The following is a 19,832-nucleotide window of genomic DNA, read 5'->3' as shown; positions in this document are numbered from 1 at the left end:
GTGACAAGAATTTGAATCCAGTCTCAATCTTATCTAACTATGATCTTAGTAAATATAGATGATTTTCTAACAATATGTCTGAATGCAGCAATGAATTGAATAATAAAAAAAGAAGATGATATCACAAAATAGCATAGACTGCGACGCTCACAAAGAAACCTAACAAAGCACCGGCTACAACTTCAACCTCTGTGTGGCCAATTGATTCTTTCAAAGGAGCTGAACTACAGGGGATCTTCTCTGTTGCTTCTTCAGCAGCTGTTAAGCTCGAAAATGCCAATCTCTGACTAGTTTGTCTTGTTTTGTTCTCTGTTTCAAGTAGTAAAGGAGAGTTTGTGGAATTTGGCAAAAATGGCTTTTCCTCTTTGGATAAAAGGGCACCAAGGTTTTCCTCAGGTACTTCCTGAGAATCAATCAGATCATCTCTACTGCAAACCTTTGAGTTAACTTCAGTCTTGGGTAGCATTTTGTTTAGTGCTTTCGCATGATTTCCAACTTCTCTTCTCACCCCCTGCAAAAGTAAAAGCATCTATTTTCAGATCAAGCTCTGAATCCAACCACATTATTATTCTATTAATCAAATGAAGATCCTAATATAAGAAAAGAAAACAAATCACGGAGGAACAAATGAAGTAGGTCCTCCAAGAACTGGGTATAATTTTGAGGAGTACCAATAAGTACCTCCTTTCCTGACTGAACAAAAAATGCAGAGAACAAAAATCTCATCACCCTTCCTTCCACTTGGACGGTGATATAAAATCCACATTGAAGGTGGAGCAAAGAATGCAATTGGTCTAAACTCAAAAAGGAAAGGTAAATGCTTATTTTGCATGTTAGAATTAGGAAATAGAACAAATAAATGTCACCAATCAGCAGTAATTCAAATAATTTTGCAGTAGGTTACAGGTGATGTTATTCTAAATATATATGATTCATATATAAAAACGGCTGTGTAGCAGGAGCATCACCCCATTTTCATTTGCTTTTTTCCTCACAAGCAATTCATGGAAGATGCACAAAACAAAGGCACTCTTAAAACTAAGTTTCAGCCCAAGCTCACCCAAAATCAAAGACTGGAAAGTGAATTCCAGCAGCAAGATCTGTCCCTATGATATCCATGTCAACCCCATCTAGAGGGAGAAAGTCTAGTGGAACACCCCCCCCCCCCACCCACCATGGATGCAGAACAGCAAAAAACCAGAATCCGCACCAGGCAATCCAAGTGAATGTTTTCTTACCAGTAGAACACGATTTCTGAGTTTAATCTCAACTGATCATCACATCCGGTGATCCCTTTCCCCACTTCAGTTAGAGCTTGAAGCCGAATCCACAACATAAGAAATCATTTGTTTAACAGTAAAATGCACTCAGCAAAGTTATAATCCCAAATCAAGAATCCAAACATAGCAAATGTTTTCTTCCCCTCGAGTCTATACTCAATTGGTTCATGGATGAACGAGGTCCTAATTGATAGCTCGTGTTTCGTCAGAGATCAGTTCATTTGAGTAAGACCCTCAACCAAAATTTCCTAACGAGTTTTTATGCTAGACTAGTGAGAAGCTAACTGCAATCAACAATTGGTCAGATAGAATAGGCTTGTTAGCATATGAGAAAGGTTTCATTCCACCACTGTAGACATCCATTGAGAAACTACCAATGTTCTTGAAAGCATACTAGATCCAGAGGAATCCTACAAAACCAACCCATCTTTGGGTTAAAATAAGCCCCACCTTGACTTCAGTTAACATATATAAGCTTAAACAAGGACATTTTCTGCAAAGCTTTGTCACAGCTGCTTCCCTAATTTGGAAGTTTCTAAAAGGTGTGCTCATGGTGAATTAAAAAGAATAAGTTCAATTAACATCCAGAACATCAACATCCAAAAATCAACTGCGCTGGACACCACCTAATTTTCTTCTAAGCTATCAAGCATACCATCTCCACCAGAATGAAATGGACGCTTGAGGTCAGAGTGCTTGAGAAAATTCAATCCCAGTCTATAGGGTAAAAAATATTTTTTTTGACACAAGGTTAATTTTGCGACAACCCATGACTCCTACAGGGGACTAACTCGTATGCTCTCCAAGAAACCCTCAATCAAAATTTGATTACATTATTGTTGTAGATATGTTCCATGATGTGATTTGCATGCTAAACTATACTGTAAAAAAATGTATGGCTAGCATTCGAGACTCGTGTAACCTATACTCTATTCACACCAAATGAATATCGTTTCTCAAAAGTGAATACCATTATAAACAACAAGAACCTTAGTGCTGATCCTTATTTTACACATTAGATATATGATAAAGAATAACATTCTTCATAACAACATTTATTTATTCATGAGGTCAAGGATTTTAGCTTATAGCTCGAGATTTGAGTGCCTTTAATAAAAAAATTAATTGAAAAAAGAAAGAAGAGCAACTGAACACCTGTGCATCATACATGACAAGGAAGGCATAAACCACAGCAAGGCCAAAAATCGAATCGGAGAAGCCCCTGTAGTCAAATAATTGAAATTCTTACTACTTAGCGTGCATCAATCCACAAAATTAAAAGAAATTAGAAACAGAAAAATGCAATGGCAGTAAAGGGGATTTGATTAATCACCTTTCAAGGGCAAGACATGTGGCAGCAGACACCACTGACTATAAATCACAAAAAAAGAAACAAAATAAGGAAAACATAACCCCCCAAAACAAGCAGAACTAAGTATTAGAAAAATAAGAAGAACTAAAGAACATACAGAGGAATGAGTAGAAGGAAATCCACCAGCTTGAAAAGTAGTATTGAAATCAAAATCTTTGCCATATAAAAGTACACTAGTGTATGGCTTTGAGAGTTGACCAATGGCCGCTGATACAACAGCTGCTATCACTACCTATATTGTATTTATTACAAATTAAAGAAAACATCATCAAATAAGCCAAAGAAAAGACAAAAAAAAAAATGCAAGAAACTTTTAAGCCAAAGAAAGTACCTTGTTGTGAGCTATTTCCGTAATATCCTCGACACCAAGTTTGAGGAAGCAAGTGAGTTTGGCTAGCTTTCTGGGTTTTCTAAAACGAGGAAAATTGTAAGGTTTGGAATCCGAAAAGAAAGTGCATGGATTTGGATATGTCAGGTTAGAAGCGGAGCTCCAACACGGCAACGCCATTATTCCCTCTCTCAATCTTTCCGACGGGTCAACCGCACAGTATCAAGCTCATCCACCCAATTGGGTTTCCACTCTCCACTTTGATATTGGTTAGTATTTTACCCAATTGTTAATGGCCCCTCATCAAAATAAGGCTGTGTGGAGGAGAATTGGAAAAATAATCCTCCTCCTGGTAGAGTAGTGGCGGTTACGGGTGAGGGTGAGGGGTCCGGGCCACCCTAGATAAAGTCTATTGTATATTTAATAAATTACATGAATTTTTAAAGATCTGCCAAGTCAAAGTGTTTTTAAATAAAAAAAAAAATATATTTTAAATCATTTTAATATTTTAATAGGTTAGTATCAAAATAAATTTTAAAAAAATAAAAAATTTATTTTAATATATTTAAAAAAAAAAACTTTAAAATACAATAATTATTATAATATAAACAAGCTTTTAATCTTAATGTGTGTTGTTATTAATACAATTATGGTTACTTTTGTAAAAAGAAATTTAATAAAAATTATATTAAATAATATTTTTTATTTTTAATATTAATAGATTAAATCATCTAAAAAAATATTAGCTTAATATTTTTTTTATATAGAAAGCTTTTTAAGAATAATTTTAGAAAACAAAAAAATGAACACGACTTAAATAGGAGAATTGAGATGCATTAGTTTTAAGAAGTCTCAAAATTGTACTGAATTATATATACAGTAAGTACGTCACCGTGGCAAGGTGTTTGACATTTAGTTTTAATCTATTTCTCAACAAAAAAAAAAAAAAATTAAAATTTTTTTAAAATTATTTTGATATATTAATATCAAAATAATAATTTTAATATATTTTTAAATAAAAAAATATTTTTAAAAACAACCATACGTAAACAACACAGCTTATTATGTCATGGTCAATACTTTCTCTTTTCTAGAACTATTTGCGCGTGTTGGCTAAGATTTTTATGCTAGAGATGGCCACGTGGATATGAGCCACCAATAAAAATGGATGTAAAGTAAACCATACACGCAATGATATTTCACTTTCCAGTCCAATAATTTACTTACATGCGCATAAAGATTTACGGCACGTTTTTTTAAAAAAGATCTGCTGGCTAGCAAGTAATTTTAGAGCACTCCTAAGTCATTATTTGAATGGATTTGTTAAATTATATTATTTTCGATTTATGTTAAGAACATAAAATCTAAATTTTATTTTTTTGTAATAATATTTTTAAACATTTACGATAAATTCCAAACCAAAAAAAATTATAATTCATTATAAGTATTAAATGACCCTTAATAAATATTTTCAAGACATCATATTCCTGGCAAGTAATATCAATAATTTAATGATTAATGTAATGCTTATTTACCCTAATGAAGAAAAAAGAAAGAAAGATCGTTTGGATTTACTCCGGTTTCAAGATAGAAAATAAGCAACAGTTTTTTTTTTTTTTTTTTTTCTGTAGTTTCTCCGCAGCAAATATGAAACTTGAATTCTCAGTGCCCTGTTCAATACGAAGTTCAGTAACTTGAGATTTCTAACGACTCATTTGCCTGAGACAGTATTTTTTGACGCCATGCTTGAACACTAGATGAAACCTCAAAGCATATATAATTTATCGGAAGTAATTGCTTGGAAAAATTATCGCACAATCCAAGGCAAGAAGAGTTGCCTGTCTTTCTTCGCTTTTTCTTGGCCACAAAGGAAATGAAATTTAAGAACTGAATTCATAGAAATAACAGTAGCAGTGTCCAAGAGAGCAATCAATCATCAATTCTCATGAGATATCATGCTGATTCACTTCAAACACATTTCGAGTTAAATAAGAGCGCCATTCAATCTCCCCCCAGGCTGCCCAGTGTTTGGTAGTCCCTGTCCAGGCCTGCAAGAACAATCAACCAGAAATGTCAAGACTTGCTAGCCACCTTCAATCTCAACTTCCCAAAAAGGATTAGACTTCTTAATTTTATCTCATTCCCTTATGCAGCAATGAAACAGAAACTCAAAACATGGATAACGGATGAGGAAATAGATTAGGGCAGGAAAAAACCAAGAAAAATATACCGCTAGTTGAACCCAACTTCTGGGTATATATTATTGCCAAGTTAGAAGCCATAATTTTACAGCTTTGCTTTGACGGATAATCTTGCCCTGAGCTCGTCAGCTACAGCATCAATGAACTCCTCTGTGTTCAGAAATTGAGACCTCCTAACTCTGCATGGGTACAAGGTTTTTAGACCAATGAAAGCTCAAGAGCGATTGCGAAACTTTAAAATGAAGTCACCTTTTTTTATTTCGTTCCTTACCTGGGACCATGAATAAGAAGTGCAAGATCCTTGGTCATCTTCCCTGACTCGACAGCTCCAATGCAGGATGCTTCTAGTTTTGCAGTAAAATCCAATAGTTTGACATTGCCATCCAACTTTGCCCTGATAATATGATCATGGTCAAGTTCTCATCCAAGGTTTCAAGGGCTGTAGGTGATCCCATTCTTGGAAATTCAAACAATATAGTCAGCATAGACGTTGTGTCGTCTGATTGAGCATTATTAAATTACCTGTGTGCAAGACCTCTTGACCAAGCAAAAATCGATGCTATGCTGTTGGTGCTGGTTTCACTTCCTTTCTGATGAACACGGTAATGGCGAGTAACCGTGCCATGGGCTGCTTCTGCTTCAATTGTCTTTCCATCTGGGCACACCTGGAATCCAATTGAAATTTTTATATAAAAAATTCAAAGGAGAGGAAAACAATTAAAGAAATTTAAACGAAGATAAAAACGAACAACGCAGATATACCAATACTGAAGTCATCAACCCAAGAGATCCAAATCCTGTACCGATAAAATAAAATTGTTTAAGAAGATTCAACAAAGCACTGAATTCCTCAGTGTCAACCCTCCAGAACAATTCGCTAACCACAAAGGCAACAAAAGAAGATAGATAGGTACTGTTGCTTGGGTAATCAGCAAATGCGATCCTAACCTTGGGCTAAGAAATCACTCTGCACATCTCCATCATAATTTTTACATGCCCATACATAACCTCCTTCACTTTTGAGAGCATAAGCAACCATATCATCGATGAGACGATGTTCATACCTACAATTCAACAATGTGAGTAAATAACAGGTTCCTCAAATTGGCCAAACTAACCAACATCTGCACAAAAATTCTCACCAAATTCCTGCAGCCTCAAACTTGGATTTCCATTGAGTTTCATAAACTTCCTGGAATATGTCCTTGAATCTTCAGAAAAGTCGAATTAGGAAAATGTCAATAAAGGAGATGAAAGCCAACCATGTAATTTCTCATAAAAGAAGCAAGTTCAATATTCATGACCTAAATCATCCATCCCAACATATTACCTTCCATCATATTTTTTAAGAATGGTATTTTTTGTGCTAAGATAAAGTGGCCACTTTTTCAAGTAAGCAGTATTCATTGAAGCTTCAGCAAAAGCCTGGATGGACTGTTTTCCAAATCAAATGGAACAATAACAGTTAATGACTTCTAAAGGAAAAGGAAGAAAAGAAAGAAACGAAGAAAAAAAGAATCAGAACCTCATCAGTGTTATACATGGACAGAGCTACACCTCCAGCTCCTTTGAATTTGAAAACCTCAAACTGTGTCTTTTCATCGTGTCCATCAGGTACTGCATAAATTGCAATAACCTTGACATGATGAGATATGTAAACTTGCAGAAGTTTTGCAAGTCTCCCACAAAAGTGAAAATAACATGCAATTTGCAAGAACCCAAAAGTAGTGAATTTGAGAGCCAACTGTTGGAAACAGGAAATTTACCAAATACTAGCTTCAGTTTGCCAGGTCCTTGGATAACTATATCAGTTGCTCTGTACTGGTCACCAAAGGCATGCCTTCCTATGCAGATTGGCTTGGTCCAACCTGAAAGGAAAAAAAAACTTGTGTTGCAGTGTTGTTTTCAATCAATAGAAAAATGATCCCAAATCAAACAGAAAATCAAAAAGTCATTGCAGACCTGAAACAAGCCTTGGAATGTTTTTGCAGATAATTGGTTCTCTAAAAACCGTACCTGTAGTATAGCCAAAATAAAATAAAATAAAAAAGTTAAGCCCAGTTGCAATCAATAGTAAATACTGGAGATTAAAGAGGCAGTAAAACACAAATAAGGCAAGTTCATTCACCATTTAAAATGTTGCGAATTGTCCCATTTGGACTCTTCCACATATTTTTCAAGTTAAACTCCTTAACACGGCCATCATCTATCAGACAACAAAGCAAACTACCTTAAGTTCAGCAATGATCAACGAAAAAAACTACGTAGAAGCCTGTCCACGATCCTTAAAACATCTCAGTATACCTGGAGTTATTGTTGCACACTTAATAGCCACATTATATCTACAACGAATAGGGAAAAAATAGAAAAAGTTTCAGTCCTTAGCATAATTCTGAGTCGATTTAGCTAGTAGCCTAGTAGGTATGAAAAAATATTAAATAATAACATCATCATGAAGAATGGTGATGGTAGTTAGCAAAGCATAGTACTGTTGAAGAGGAACTCATAAAAACAAAAGAACCAAAGAAATATCGCATACTTGAGAGTCGCCTCAGCACTTTCTACGGTAACTCTATCATCTGTAGCATCCCGATTAGGCAGGCCAAGGTCAAAATACTTGATATCCAAATCCAAAAATGGGAAAATAAGCTGCAAAACATAAAACCAAGTTGCAAAAACAACAAGAAGAATCATATAATAAGGCACCATGGGGTTGTTCCCAAAGCAACAAAAAGCACTCAGAAGAAGAAAAAAGACCTTGTCCTTGATTGATTTCCAAATAACTCTAGTCATTTCATCTCCTGTGTAGATAAGAAAAAGAGATCATAACAATCATGTATTTATAATTCCAAAAGCAAGGCTCCAAAATTTATAAGCTGACCTTCCCAATTTAACATCATGGTCAGTCAAGTGACAAAGTGATCCAAAGTGAGTGAGGGCAGAAAATCGTAATCAAAATCCAGAAAAAAACTACTGGGTTTTGAAATTGAGACGCTCAGTTTGAAAGCTATAACATCATCCCACGTAAAGAATGTAAAGAAGAAGAAGAGGAGGTAGAAAATTGGAGAGAACAAACCGTCCATTTCAACGATGGGATTGGTGACCTTAATTTTATCGATTGCCATTTTCACTTGCTGTCTCTGCGTGATCACTGCAATCATAAAACAACTACTCGTTGGAAATTAAGAGACGTAAGAAAAACGAGGCAAAATGATTGTTGGGTGGAGCGTGTCTTTGTCTGAGGGAGTTTGCTTTTTTATATCGGTGCCGTTGCCACTAAAGTGTAATGACTAAAAAATGCCAGATTTTAGGTGCTCCAGTTTCCAAAGCCCACTGGGCTCTGTCTATTACACCAAACCTGCTTTTGTTTTGTATTGCATGACTAGGAGTCTAGGAGCATCGCATCGAGAGTCATGTGGGTGCAAAATACAAAATCTAGTCAATTTTTTGGTTTATTGTTCATTATTGTAATCTAGCATTGGATATGCTTTTTATTTAAATCTTGTTTTTTATTTTTAAAAATTATTTTTTTATTTTTTTATTTTTAAATTATTTTGATGTACCGGTATTAAAAATAAAATTAAAAATAAAAAATATATTTAAAAACTCACTACTGTTACTCCATCTCATCATCTTGTTTCCATTCTATTTTTTTTATTTTGTGTGCGTGTGTGTATATATATTAGTTGTTTTAAGAGGGTGTTTAGAAATATGATAATAATTACTTTTAAAGTATTTTTCATTAAAAAATATATTAAATAATATTTTTTTATTTTTTAAAAATCACATTTTTAACATTAGTATATCAAAATAATCTGAAAAAATTAAAAACATATTAATTTAAAATAAAAAAAATTAATTTTTTTAAAAACACTTTCCAACCACGACACTAAATATTATCTTAGCTCATAGCTCTTCGTTGGTTGCCAAACATTAAGATTACCACGTTTGTGTTATTGTCATAAGTTCAGTTTTTCATATTGTCTTTGAGCATGATGGGTACATTATAAGTTTAAGGGGTTCTTCACATTGAATTTCAACATTTTTTTTATAAGATTTTTTTATTTTATTTTAAATTAATATTTTTAATATTTTGTTATTATTTTGATATACTGATGTTAAAACTAAATTTTTAAAAAAATAAAATTTATTTTGATCCATTTCTAAAGCGAAAAACTCTTTAAAAAAATTGTTTTAGAAGTGTTTAGAAGTATGATACAATTACTTTTCAAAGTGTTTTTCATTTAAAAAATATATTAAAATAATATATATTTTTTTAATTTTTTAAAAATCACCTTTAACATCAGTATATTAAAATAATCTGAAAACATTAAAAACATATTAATTTAAAATATAAAAAAATAATTTTTTTTAAAAAATATTTTCCAACCGCAATACCAAATACTATCTTAGACCGTAGCTCTTTGTTGGGTGCTACACATTAACTTTACCAACGTTTGTGTTATTGTCATAAGTTCAGTATTTCATATTGTCTTTTAGCATGATGGGTACACTATAAGATTAAGGGGTTCTTTAGCATTGAATTTCAATATTTTTTAATTAAAATTTTTTTTATTTTTGTTTTCAATTAATTTTTTTTTTAGTATTTTTGATTGTTTTTATATGCTGATGTCAAAAATAAAATTTTTTAAAATAAAAAAATATATTATTTTAATGCATTTTTGAATGAATTTTTTTAAAAAATAACCGCAACCATATTTTTTTTCACACACCCCAAAGTATGTATCTTGCAACATGACGGGTTTTTTAAAAAATATCTTTAAATTGAAAATATATTAAATTGTGTTTTTTTTTAATTTTTAACAGTATTATATTTGAATCATTGAAAAACACAATTTATTTATTTAAACTAGTTCCAAATTGTACCTGCTTTGAAAAACTAGGGGTCAAATATTTTTATTTCTATAAATTTTTATATATGTAAGTTTTTTTAAAGTTTTTTTTTAGTTTAAAAAATCTAAGTTCAAATAAAAAAAATTATGCATTCATGTAATTAAATAAATTGAAAACTATGTGTGTAAATAAATAAATAAATCATTAACGATACTTAAAAATAAACTCATTTGAAAAATCGAGAGACAAATGCAGGTGAAGATATTTAATCTCAAATGACATAATATTTACCATGTTGTGTTTGCTAAATTTATTTATTAAAATAATTTTTTTTTTAAGAAAACAATAATAAAAATAAAGGCATAAATTAAATTGATCGAATAAAATAAAAGGGAATAAAAAAAATCATATATGACTGCACATATTAAAAATATTATTTAAAAATAATTTTTTACTTTCAAAAATAAAGTTCACCCATACAAAAGATAAAAAAAAAAAAAAAATTATACATGAATAAAAAAAACTCTTCAAATTTAAATATATAACTAAAAAAATAATCATGTCTCTCCAAACAAAATGAAATATAGAATAAACATTAATTTAAATATAAATTTAAAAATTTTAGAGAAAAAAACCATTATTTAAAAAAAAATAGAAAAAAATAAGTCAGCCAGCCCCATCTAGCTCAAAATAAATCATTTTGAGTTACTAAAATTGTATAATTTGCGTGATTTTTAAAAGTTCAAGAATTAAAGTATATTTTTTGCATAACTCATGGTACAACATCCATATTTGATGTCTTTTTTTTATTTCGGATCTTTCTTTTTTCAATCCTATATTTGTATAAAAAATTAAAATCAATTGGTTTTCAATTAGAACTAAATCATTAAAAAAAAGTTTAAAAACTAAATTAGAAAAACATAAAATTTTTATATAGCTCATGATAATAATATATGAGAGAATGAAGAGTGCAACCTTAACCTTGTATAATAATTAATAAAAAAAAACTCCTTAATAAATGCAATTTTGGAGAACAAAAAGCCTTGTTAGACACACCCTAACAGAAATTTTCTTTGTACACTTTCAGTTTCTCTCATAGATTGCAAGTTATGGATCGTGCAAAACATGGAATGGAATTATTCCTAAAAGTATTCAAACTCTATATAAGATTCATTTTTATTTTCAGGAGGACTAACATTGTTGTTATCACCTCCAACGTCTGGCCCTTTCTTGTCAGCTGGGGGTGCTTCTTTGCTAGCATATTGTGAGAAGTCTACGGGTTCCGGTATGTGTGGAGGCATGGCACTTCTGACAAGAGCCCAGTTCACTCCTTCGAAAAATGGATGCTGTTTTATCTCTGTGGCACCCCTTTTGTAAGCAATTCTTTTATGGGGTTCTTTCACTAGAAGTCCTCTTATCAGATCACGAGCCACCATGCTCACCTGTGGATTCTCTGGAAACCTCAATGGCTGCCCGACAACATTGAATAATGTAGCTCTGTTTCCTTGTCCTTTGAAGGGTGTTGTTCCATGCAATAGCTCATACAAGAAGATGCCGAAAGTCCACCAGTCCACTGCACTGCCATGGCCTTCTCCGCGTATGATCTCAGGGGCCAAGTACTCGTGTGTGCCAACAAATGACATCGATCGTACGTTTGTAGGCTCTGCCATTAATTCTGGCATTGACCCTCCAACGAAGAGTCCAAAGTCTGATTTGGATTTTCGGTTCTTTTTACCAGGCAATATGCGTGGGAAAAATGTTGATGGTTGCATACAACCTTGCACTACAGACTCATCATCCAAGATGCCGCCGCCGCCGCCGCTTACATGCACAGATGAAGACTTGACAAGGGTTGGACTAACCGAGCAACGAAGCGATAAATCAAAGTCTGAGAGCATGATATGTCCTTCGTCTCTAACTAGCAAATTTTCTGGCTTCAAATCTCTGTATACTATGCCTAACATGTGCAGATATTCAAGTGCCAACAACACCTCTGATGCATAAAATCTGTTAACAGCAAAATAACTTAGAACATCTCACATCCATTTGCACAAGAACTAAGGAATTTGTTACGTGAAAAGAGAAAAAAAAACAATTTTGATCATTTGATTCATGAAAGAAAAGATTCAGCTTTTGTTTCCAACAAATCTAAGACCAAAGACACAATTGATCGACTTACATATGATGAACCTGTCAGAAACACAGAAAATTTCTCTACCGAGGGTGAAGGAGAATAGCCACTATGTCTATAGTTTTTCCCTCTTTTTTTTCTTGAAATTAATGTCTATGATATTGGTATTTTATGTATCCAATCACTATCAAATCCAACCGCAAAGTCAAGGGTAACGGTTTAATTTCTATCCATTTTAAATGGAGAAGGGTGAGGGCTTGGATTTTGGAGAATTAGCATAATCATATGGTCGATCAATCTTTAACAGCAACATCTTTGCATTCAACTGTGCTTGAAATACCTCGTAAAATGTAACTTTCTAGGTCCAATTATGCAACATAAAGGCGCTAGAAGCAGCATGATTATGTAAAAATAAAAACTAGCGAGCACAGATTGTGAACAATGCTGGAAAAGATGTAAGGTCCCGAACTGCTGCTGATCTAACCTAAGCCTCCATTATTGCAAAATTGGCAGAATCCTATATCAGCATATAATTAACACGTCGTCAGACTGGCAGACTGAAGACCAATATTCAGATAATGTTTGTTAGAATATAACTACAAAACTCAATATCACAAGTTTTGATGATAGAAAGAAAAAACATAGCAGAAAATGAGTACTCACCGTGCTGCTTCCTCAGTAAAATGCTTGTTGGGTTGCTTCTGCCGAAGAGAATGAAGATTACCTCCACTGCAGAATTCCATGACAATGCAGTAGAACTTATCAGTCTCGAAATAAGTATATAAAGTGGGCAAGAATGGGTGGTCAAGAAGTCCAAGAATCTCCTTCTCCGTCTGTGCCCTCAATAGCTTGTTTCTACTTGCAAGAGAAGCCTTGTCCATTACTTTCATAGCAAAATGGGCATTGGTCCCTCTAAGCTCAACAAGATAGACACTACCAATGTCACCGTATCCAAGGCGCTTGAGAAGCCTAAAGTTGCTAAGACCGATTGTACCTCTGGCAATGGCAAACTGAATGGCTTCCCATCTGACATCACCCCCTGTGTGGGGCTTGTTTGCCCCACCGGAGCTCTCTAAACTGTTGGAACGGGTAGAGCTTCTGCCACTCAAATTGGCATGGTTGGTAATGGAACTAAAAGTCTTTGCTTCGTTTGTCTTCATGTTTGCTGGCAACGCAGCTGTTGCTGTTGCTCCAGCTGCTGCTGAAGTGGTTGAAAGTTGAGAATTTGAAGGTGTTCTTGGGCTTTGAATCGCGCTTTGATTAGCACTAGCATTTCCCACAGGCCTGCTTAATGGATCCATCTTTTTGGGATCTAAGTGACGATTAAAAGTTACATTTTCAGTAATCTTGGTAAATCTGGTTTCCCTTGGTGAACCAGAACCTGAACTTGCACTGTATTTTCCTATTAGATCCGTTTTCTTGGGTTCTTGGTAAAGAGGATTGTTACAGATTATATTGGCATCAATAGTCTTGCTAAACCCCTCCATCTTCTTGGTTTCAGTTTCTACTACTTTTCGTGGCATGCAGCTCATCTGCAAAAGTACACAGAATGATGTATTAATCACAAAAGAACGCAACAAGTTGCACAAATTTGCAAAATCCGCCAGATTTTAAATCACAGTTCGCAAGGACAACAATTATGAGCTTAAACATACCTCGGATAAGTCAGGCCCTTTGTCAGGCTTAGATGACATTGATGGCGCAACACGAGACAACCCTTAAACAGGAGTTCCTGATTGCCAAAAAAGAAAGAAATGCAAATCCATTAGTTTCACAATGAAATAGACCGATGCCTTAAAACTGATTTCTCAAATATACATCAGCAACAACAACAAAAAAAAAAAACCCTGCTCCTATTCCTGGAACAATGGTAGAAGGTTACCATCTGAAACAATAGTTTTTCTGCGAGCTGCTAAAGAATTGTACATTGTTAAATGTTAATTTTCAATTTTGATCCGAAAGGTTGCATTGCATTGAATATCATAGCATATACGGTGCTCATAACAAACGATTAAGGTACCTATAATTTGTGTGTGGTGTGCACGTATTATGGGACAACATATACAAATTCGATCATCGATTGAATATTCTATCGATTAAAATATATGCATCTCAACGTGGGATTGACAACATTCTGTGACGTAGGATGACAAGTATCCACAATGTACAATAAAAAGGGATTGTGAACAGAACCAAAGATCATTGAAAATGCCATAACAAAAAGAAACTCGAATGAAGAAACACACTGAAGAGATTGCAGACCAACCAGCAGAATCTCAAAATTGCATTAACAAAAGAAACATGTTATTGGTTATGATTGCATCTGGCTTGAGATGGAATGGAAAATGGCATTTCATTGCATAATCTGCAAAGAGAGAAACTGTATAAATAAATAAATAAAATGGTGGTGGTGGTTACAAAGTTAAAATGTAAAAACGAAAGCAAATGAGAATGAGTTGGATTTTATATGGACCACCACTTATCATCATCATCATCATCATAGCAGGAGTGGATTTTGTTTTTAGTCTTTATTTGAATATTTTAGTATTGGTTTTTCAAGATTCAGAGAGTTTTGTGGAAACAAATTCCCATAAATAAAGCAAAAATAAAAGAAAATAAAATAAAAGGAACACCCAAGTACCATATTCTATTCTAGCTAGCTCTTCAAGCTTTGTAACTACTAAAGTACGTGGGGGGAGGAAATAAAAGAAGGGGAAACGGTCATAGCTATGAATAAGGGGTGGATATCCGTTTAATCCTCCTTATTGTTTTGTGAAAAATAGGGAAAATAGAGGTCCTTTTTCATTTCACATCCTCTCTGCCCACCACTACTCTCCAGCTCTGCATTCTAGTTGAGATTTGCTGTTATATCGTCATTGCCTCATTGGCAACGTTTGCATAAGTAAACAAGAATGCAGCTTTGCTAAAAAAAAATGTTGACATTGTTTATTTCATAAGTTGAAGTGCGCACTTTGCCAATATCGACGGGGAAAGGGATTTTTGTACATTACAAATCGAAAAATATAATGAAATTGCTTCCCTCTAAGAAATAATGTATCGTGAATGCCAAGTTCACATGTGGATTTGCAACAACAGAAAATGGTTTATTATTCGTTAACCTAATCATAGCCTGCAGCACAAGCTGTAGCTCACATCACCCGGCAAGTTTTATGACCCCCACCACAGTTTACATCTGCGTGTAGGATATTCACCGGTTGCGATCCATGAGGAGCATAGTGATTTGGTGGTGTGGCGCCGTAAGGACCATGGTTGTATGTTGGCATGGGACCAGTGGGATCACAGTTGGGTGGCAGTAGAGGCCTTTGAGCGTTCTCCTCACCCCATCTATTGCCGCCACAGCTGAACTCAAAAGCGTGGCAACAAGGAGGTACATTTTTCGTTGTGGGATCACATCCACCACTACCATTACCAAAGGGAGCAGGACCTCTGCTGCTGCTCGCACCACCGATATTACCATATTGGCCTTGACCAAATGTATTCGTAGGTGGTGGGTTGTGGCCATTCATAGCTCCATTACTCCCTTTAAGCTCGTGCAAATTGTTTGTATTGATGTCTGTGGCATGATCAGTATGATTGATATCACCGTTATCATTGAAGGTCATCTTTATGTTGTTGGTTTGGTTTAGCTCCAAAAGTTTCAACCTTTTATTCTCAGCGAATTTTTGCAGGTGAGCCAGCTGATCTAGATCGATACCATTTTGTTAAGCATCAAAAAGTGCATCTTGAACTCTCTTACCTCTGTTATCAGCATTTTTTTGGTTCATCAAGAGAGGTCTTGGTTCCCATAGAAGATGTGCTTTCTTCCCAATCTTTGCAAACTCTTCTATAAGTACATGAGGGTCTACTGTACTTGAGACTGTCACCTTCCCCTCATTCGCATCTATGTGGATGGAGTGCACACCTAGCAAATGAAAAAAAGAAAAACATAACAAATTCGATGCATAGCAGTTCAATCTTTTGGTTTCTTCGTATGCATGACTAGAAGAAGGCTGTTCAGAATAATAGACCAGTAAAAAGGATACCTTGAGTTTTCTGCAATTGTTTCCTGATCTTCTTGTGGCAATTTCCACATGCAAAATTCATTTTCAAGACACATGTCTGCAGCCGTATTTGAAACATGTAAACTTAACAACAAAAAGAAAGAAAAAAAAAAAAAAGTTGCAATCTGAGCACATTTCATTGGACATTCTTTGTAATACCTGGGGAGCAACTGAAGGAGCAAATGGCTCACGTTCCATAGGAAATTTGCTGTAATCTTTAACAGACAAAAGTTGCGAGCTAGTTACTTGTCCCGTCGCCCCCAGAGAGTGCGTTTTATTCTTTGTTCAGAAGGCTGATGGAGATGCCTTGAAAAACCAGGGTGACGCAGTGACATTTATTTGCGTATCAAGATCTTTATTTAAATGTAAAAATAAATACAGAATCAGTGTCATGCGAGTAATTATGGTGCAGCTATATGCGTTCATGATGCTGGATTGCTCAAATATTGTAGGGCAGACATGTAATACGTTAACTAATCAGATACGTTTGAAATAAATAAAAATTTCCTCTGAATCTTTCTATGAAGATGAATGCCTTCTACCAAATCTTTCATTAGAATGATGAAAGCCTTCAATGATAATTTTTTATGCCTGGAAAGTTGGACAACGTTCAACTCTTTTATTAGTTTCTCGGGACTCAAATTCCAGCAAGATCAAGCCATTATCATGCAACCAATGTTCCGGATTTGTTAAGAAATCTACAACAGTCAAACGGATTCAATCCATTAATAACGAAGTATAATTTCCAAAATCAGTTGATGATACCAGAATTAATGAATTTTTAAGGTGTGATAACAAAGAAGATATTAGCTGATGTTTTCATTTATTAAGTTGAAGGGCACCCAGGGCAAACTTCAGGAGAAAATAAGTGTAGTAAAAAGGCACCATACAAGTTTACAAATCAAAAGTTCTAATTGAAATACAAAGGAAATGTTCAATTTCAATAATTTTCATTTATTTTCTCATACATGCACAACGGAATCCAATGTCAAATCTAAACCAGTATAGAGCCTTCCATCACAGTAACAGCTTTCCCCCGCAGCAACACTCTCTGGTTCTGCTCATCTACGTGGATGTCCAATATCCCACTCCTAGGAGATGCCTGAAGAAGATAAACAACGTAAGCAATATATGATTTTCTAAGACTGCTATCTTTGAGAGAGGAAGGGGAGGGAGTACCTGATATGCCATAAAATCACACTTTCCAAGTTTCTTGCTCCAATAAGGTGCTAACGCACAATGTGCACTCCCACAAACAGGATCCTGAAGAATTCAAACTTGTGACGTGAGGAAGTATTCACAGATACAATTTTATTTAGCGAGAGTGTTCAAAGTTTCACCGTCTATTTTCAGTTACTGAAAATTCAGTGTTTTCTAGACCAACAACATTCAGCAATGAAGGGATTCACAAAAGAAGACAAATCAGGTAGGTTTATCCATTAAGTTATCAAAATTGATGCTGGTCGGGTAACCTAGACTCAGGGCAGTCTTTAAATTGGTAAAGTACACAAAGCGGATGAAAGAATTTAGCTATCAGCATCTCTAACATTTTGGCCATCATGTTCCATTCAATTTGCAGGTATGATACTCGTCAGATTTGGTGAAGGCCTGATATTTAATGTCAGGAACTTCTTTCAATTACTTCAATCAATTAGGAATAGCTTTACATTGCAATGGAAGGTGTTTAGAATTAGAAGTCTGAAGAGCATTCTGATGAATGAGACAAAATGCCAATAAAATTACCTCATTAATCCCAAGTTTTGGGCAGAAGAAACGGCTATAAAAATCAAATCCAGACTCTGGTGGAGCAACTCCAGAAACAATTACCCCCCTACCAGGACATTTAAGTATCTCGTCAAATTCTGGATTTATTTCTGTAACATCTTTACCAGACGGCAAGACAACCTGCAAAAAAGGACAAGCTATTATTTTTGGTACACAAATGAACTCAACATTCAACCGAATACATATGGTATCATATCCGGATACAAAAAAATGACATACATGGAAGGTTCGAGCCATTCATGCTAACAAAACATTACTCTTTTAAAGTAGGGTCAGTGCTTAGTTGCAAATTTATGTGAGAAAATAACAAATAAGAGTTGCAAACGGAAGTATAAAAATGTGAATAACAAAACATTAAATAGAAAGGGAATCGGAGGTATATTACGAGGAGGTCACCGAATGTGGTCTTCTTGAGATCAATTATTGGAGCAGAATTCAGAGTCTTAGAAATCGACACAGCGTCTATGGAGAACTCCGTCGTTGGGATAACTGGGAAATCTAATTCAATGAGAAAGCTCTCTTTCGCTTCACCATTTGAGACATTCTCAGGGTTGATACTTTCAGGAACTTTCTTAGCGGTCAGGATCCCAGATAGCGTGTCAAATTCAATAATGTCAGAATTGACCAAGCCATTTGAAAATAGTATGTGTGAAGCAGCTAATGTTGCATGGCCACAAAGCTTAACCTGTGAATGGGGAAAGGATAATAATTCAGAATCCCTCTTTATTATAAATCATCCACCGCAAAATACAAACAGGAAAACTTGCATTTGTAATACAGTACAATACAGTTAGTAAATTTGTAGCTAAAAATTGTTGTTTGTTCAAGGGCCATTAAAAAGTAATGAACTTGTTAGTATCTTCCATGTAAATGAATGAAGCCATCGAATTGGCCAAAAATATTCAAAACCACGCCACCCGATTGATCCAGAAGTAGTTTACACCCACTAACAACAATAAAAATTAATCACCCACAAAAAGAGCAACCACATACTAGTTGAAAATACATTAAAAAAAAAAAACTAACAAGAAAAAAGAAGTGTTGACCTCGGCAACAGGAGTGAACCATCTAAGACGGAACCTAGGATTGGAAGTGACAGTAATATCAGTAGTGATTGGTGTCAAGTAACCTGTCTGGGAGATATTGAACTCAACCGCCACAGCTTGTAGCCATTTTTCATCCTTTTCAGATTCTAAAAAACATACAGCAGCTGGGTTACCCTTGAAAGCCGATTCAGTGAATGCGTCCACCACAAAGTATTTCACAAATTTCTTTCCCATTTTTGAAGTGATTCTGTGGAGTTAGAAAGGAAGTTCTTCTGTTTTGGAGACGAATGGTCAATTCTGCACAGCTTTGAAAATTAACTATGAGTTTTGTTTGTTGGGTCATTGTCCTTTTACACCTTTATCCTTGCCTTGTATTTTATTCTACTACTAGTTTCAATGGAATATGCTTTGCACATTTTAAATTAAGCTATCAATTTAATTTAATTTAATTAATAGTTTAAATATCATTTATAATTATAATATTATTTTTAAAATAATATTTACCTACTTATAAGTGAAAAAGAAACTGCCTAGCTTCTTAATTTATCAAAAAAATAATATTTAATTGCAAATGATATTTTCTTTCGGTTCTTTTATATCTAATAATATTTTACTTATATATATATATATATATATATATAGCATTGTTTGTTACAGTATTTATTATTTTTATAAATAATAAATAATCTCAATTATAGACTCAACCACATGTTTTTGATAATTTTAAAATCTTAAATTTAACTTCATAACTTACATTACACACATTTTAATTGT

The 19,832-nt window shown here is 34.3% G+C and overlaps 4 protein-coding genes across 4 annotated transcripts; all 4 read right to left on the bottom strand.

Annotated features, from left to right (window-relative positions):
• Positions 1–10: 10 nt before the first annotated feature.
• LOC118043116 (uncharacterized) lies at positions 11–3,382 on the bottom strand. Its single transcript, XM_035050961.2, has 5 exons — positions 2,984–3,382; positions 2,750–2,884; positions 2,614–2,651; positions 2,436–2,502; positions 11–511 (listed from the first exon to the last, which is right to left on the bottom strand). Exons 1-5 carry the CDS (start codon positions 3,158–3,160, stop codon positions 122–124), a joined length of 807 nt encoding a protein of 268 aa, XP_034906852.1. The 5' UTR covers positions 3,161–3,382; the 3' UTR covers positions 11–121.
• Positions 3,383–4,734: 1,352 nt separating this feature from the next.
• Positions 4,735–8,444, bottom strand: LOC118043115 (isocitrate dehydrogenase [NADP]). Its single transcript, XM_035050960.2, has 16 exons — positions 8,258–8,444; positions 7,939–7,982; positions 7,721–7,830; positions 7,486–7,523; positions 7,310–7,387; positions 7,144–7,197; positions 6,948–7,049; positions 6,707–6,798; positions 6,512–6,615; positions 6,324–6,392; positions 6,130–6,245; positions 5,944–5,978; positions 5,704–5,846; positions 5,453–5,575; positions 5,211–5,360; positions 4,735–5,028 (listed from the first exon to the last, which is right to left on the bottom strand). The coding sequence occupies exons 1-15, from the start codon at positions 8,340–8,342 to the stop codon at positions 5,267–5,269; spliced, it is 1,287 nt and encodes a 428-aa protein (XP_034906851.1). The 5' UTR covers positions 8,343–8,444; the 3' UTR covers positions 4,735–5,028; positions 5,211–5,266.
• A 2,733-nt stretch (positions 8,445–11,177) lies between these two features.
• LOC118043360 (uncharacterized) lies at positions 11,178–16,425 on the bottom strand. Its single transcript, XM_073411929.1, has 7 exons — positions 16,387–16,425; positions 16,210–16,285; positions 15,924–16,088; positions 15,342–15,869; positions 13,822–13,883; positions 12,830–13,698; positions 11,178–12,042 (listed from the first exon to the last, which is right to left on the bottom strand). The coding sequence occupies exons 1-7, from the start codon at positions 16,423–16,425 to the stop codon at positions 11,178–11,180; spliced, it is 2,604 nt and encodes an 867-aa protein (XP_073268030.1).
• A 608-nt stretch (positions 16,426–17,033) lies between these two features.
• LOC118043113 (uncharacterized) lies at positions 17,034–19,385 on the bottom strand. The gene is made up of 5 exons (XM_035050958.2): positions 19,059–19,385; positions 18,398–18,697; positions 17,971–18,132; positions 17,407–17,490; positions 17,034–17,329 (listed from the first exon to the last, which is right to left on the bottom strand). Exons 1-5 carry the CDS (start codon positions 19,290–19,292, stop codon positions 17,222–17,224), a joined length of 888 nt encoding a protein of 295 aa, XP_034906849.1. The 5' UTR covers positions 19,293–19,385; the 3' UTR covers positions 17,034–17,221.
• Positions 19,386–19,832: the final 447 nt, after the last annotated feature.

This window comes from Populus alba, chromosome 10 (genome assembly GCF_005239225.2).
Source record: "Populus alba chromosome 10, ASM523922v2, whole genome shotgun sequence".
Classification (NCBI taxonomy): Eukaryota; Viridiplantae; Streptophyta; class Magnoliopsida; order Malpighiales; family Salicaceae; genus Populus; species Populus alba.
The sequence above is the reverse complement of the archived record's forward strand: the minus strand, read 5'-3'. Positions and strand labels throughout refer to the sequence as shown.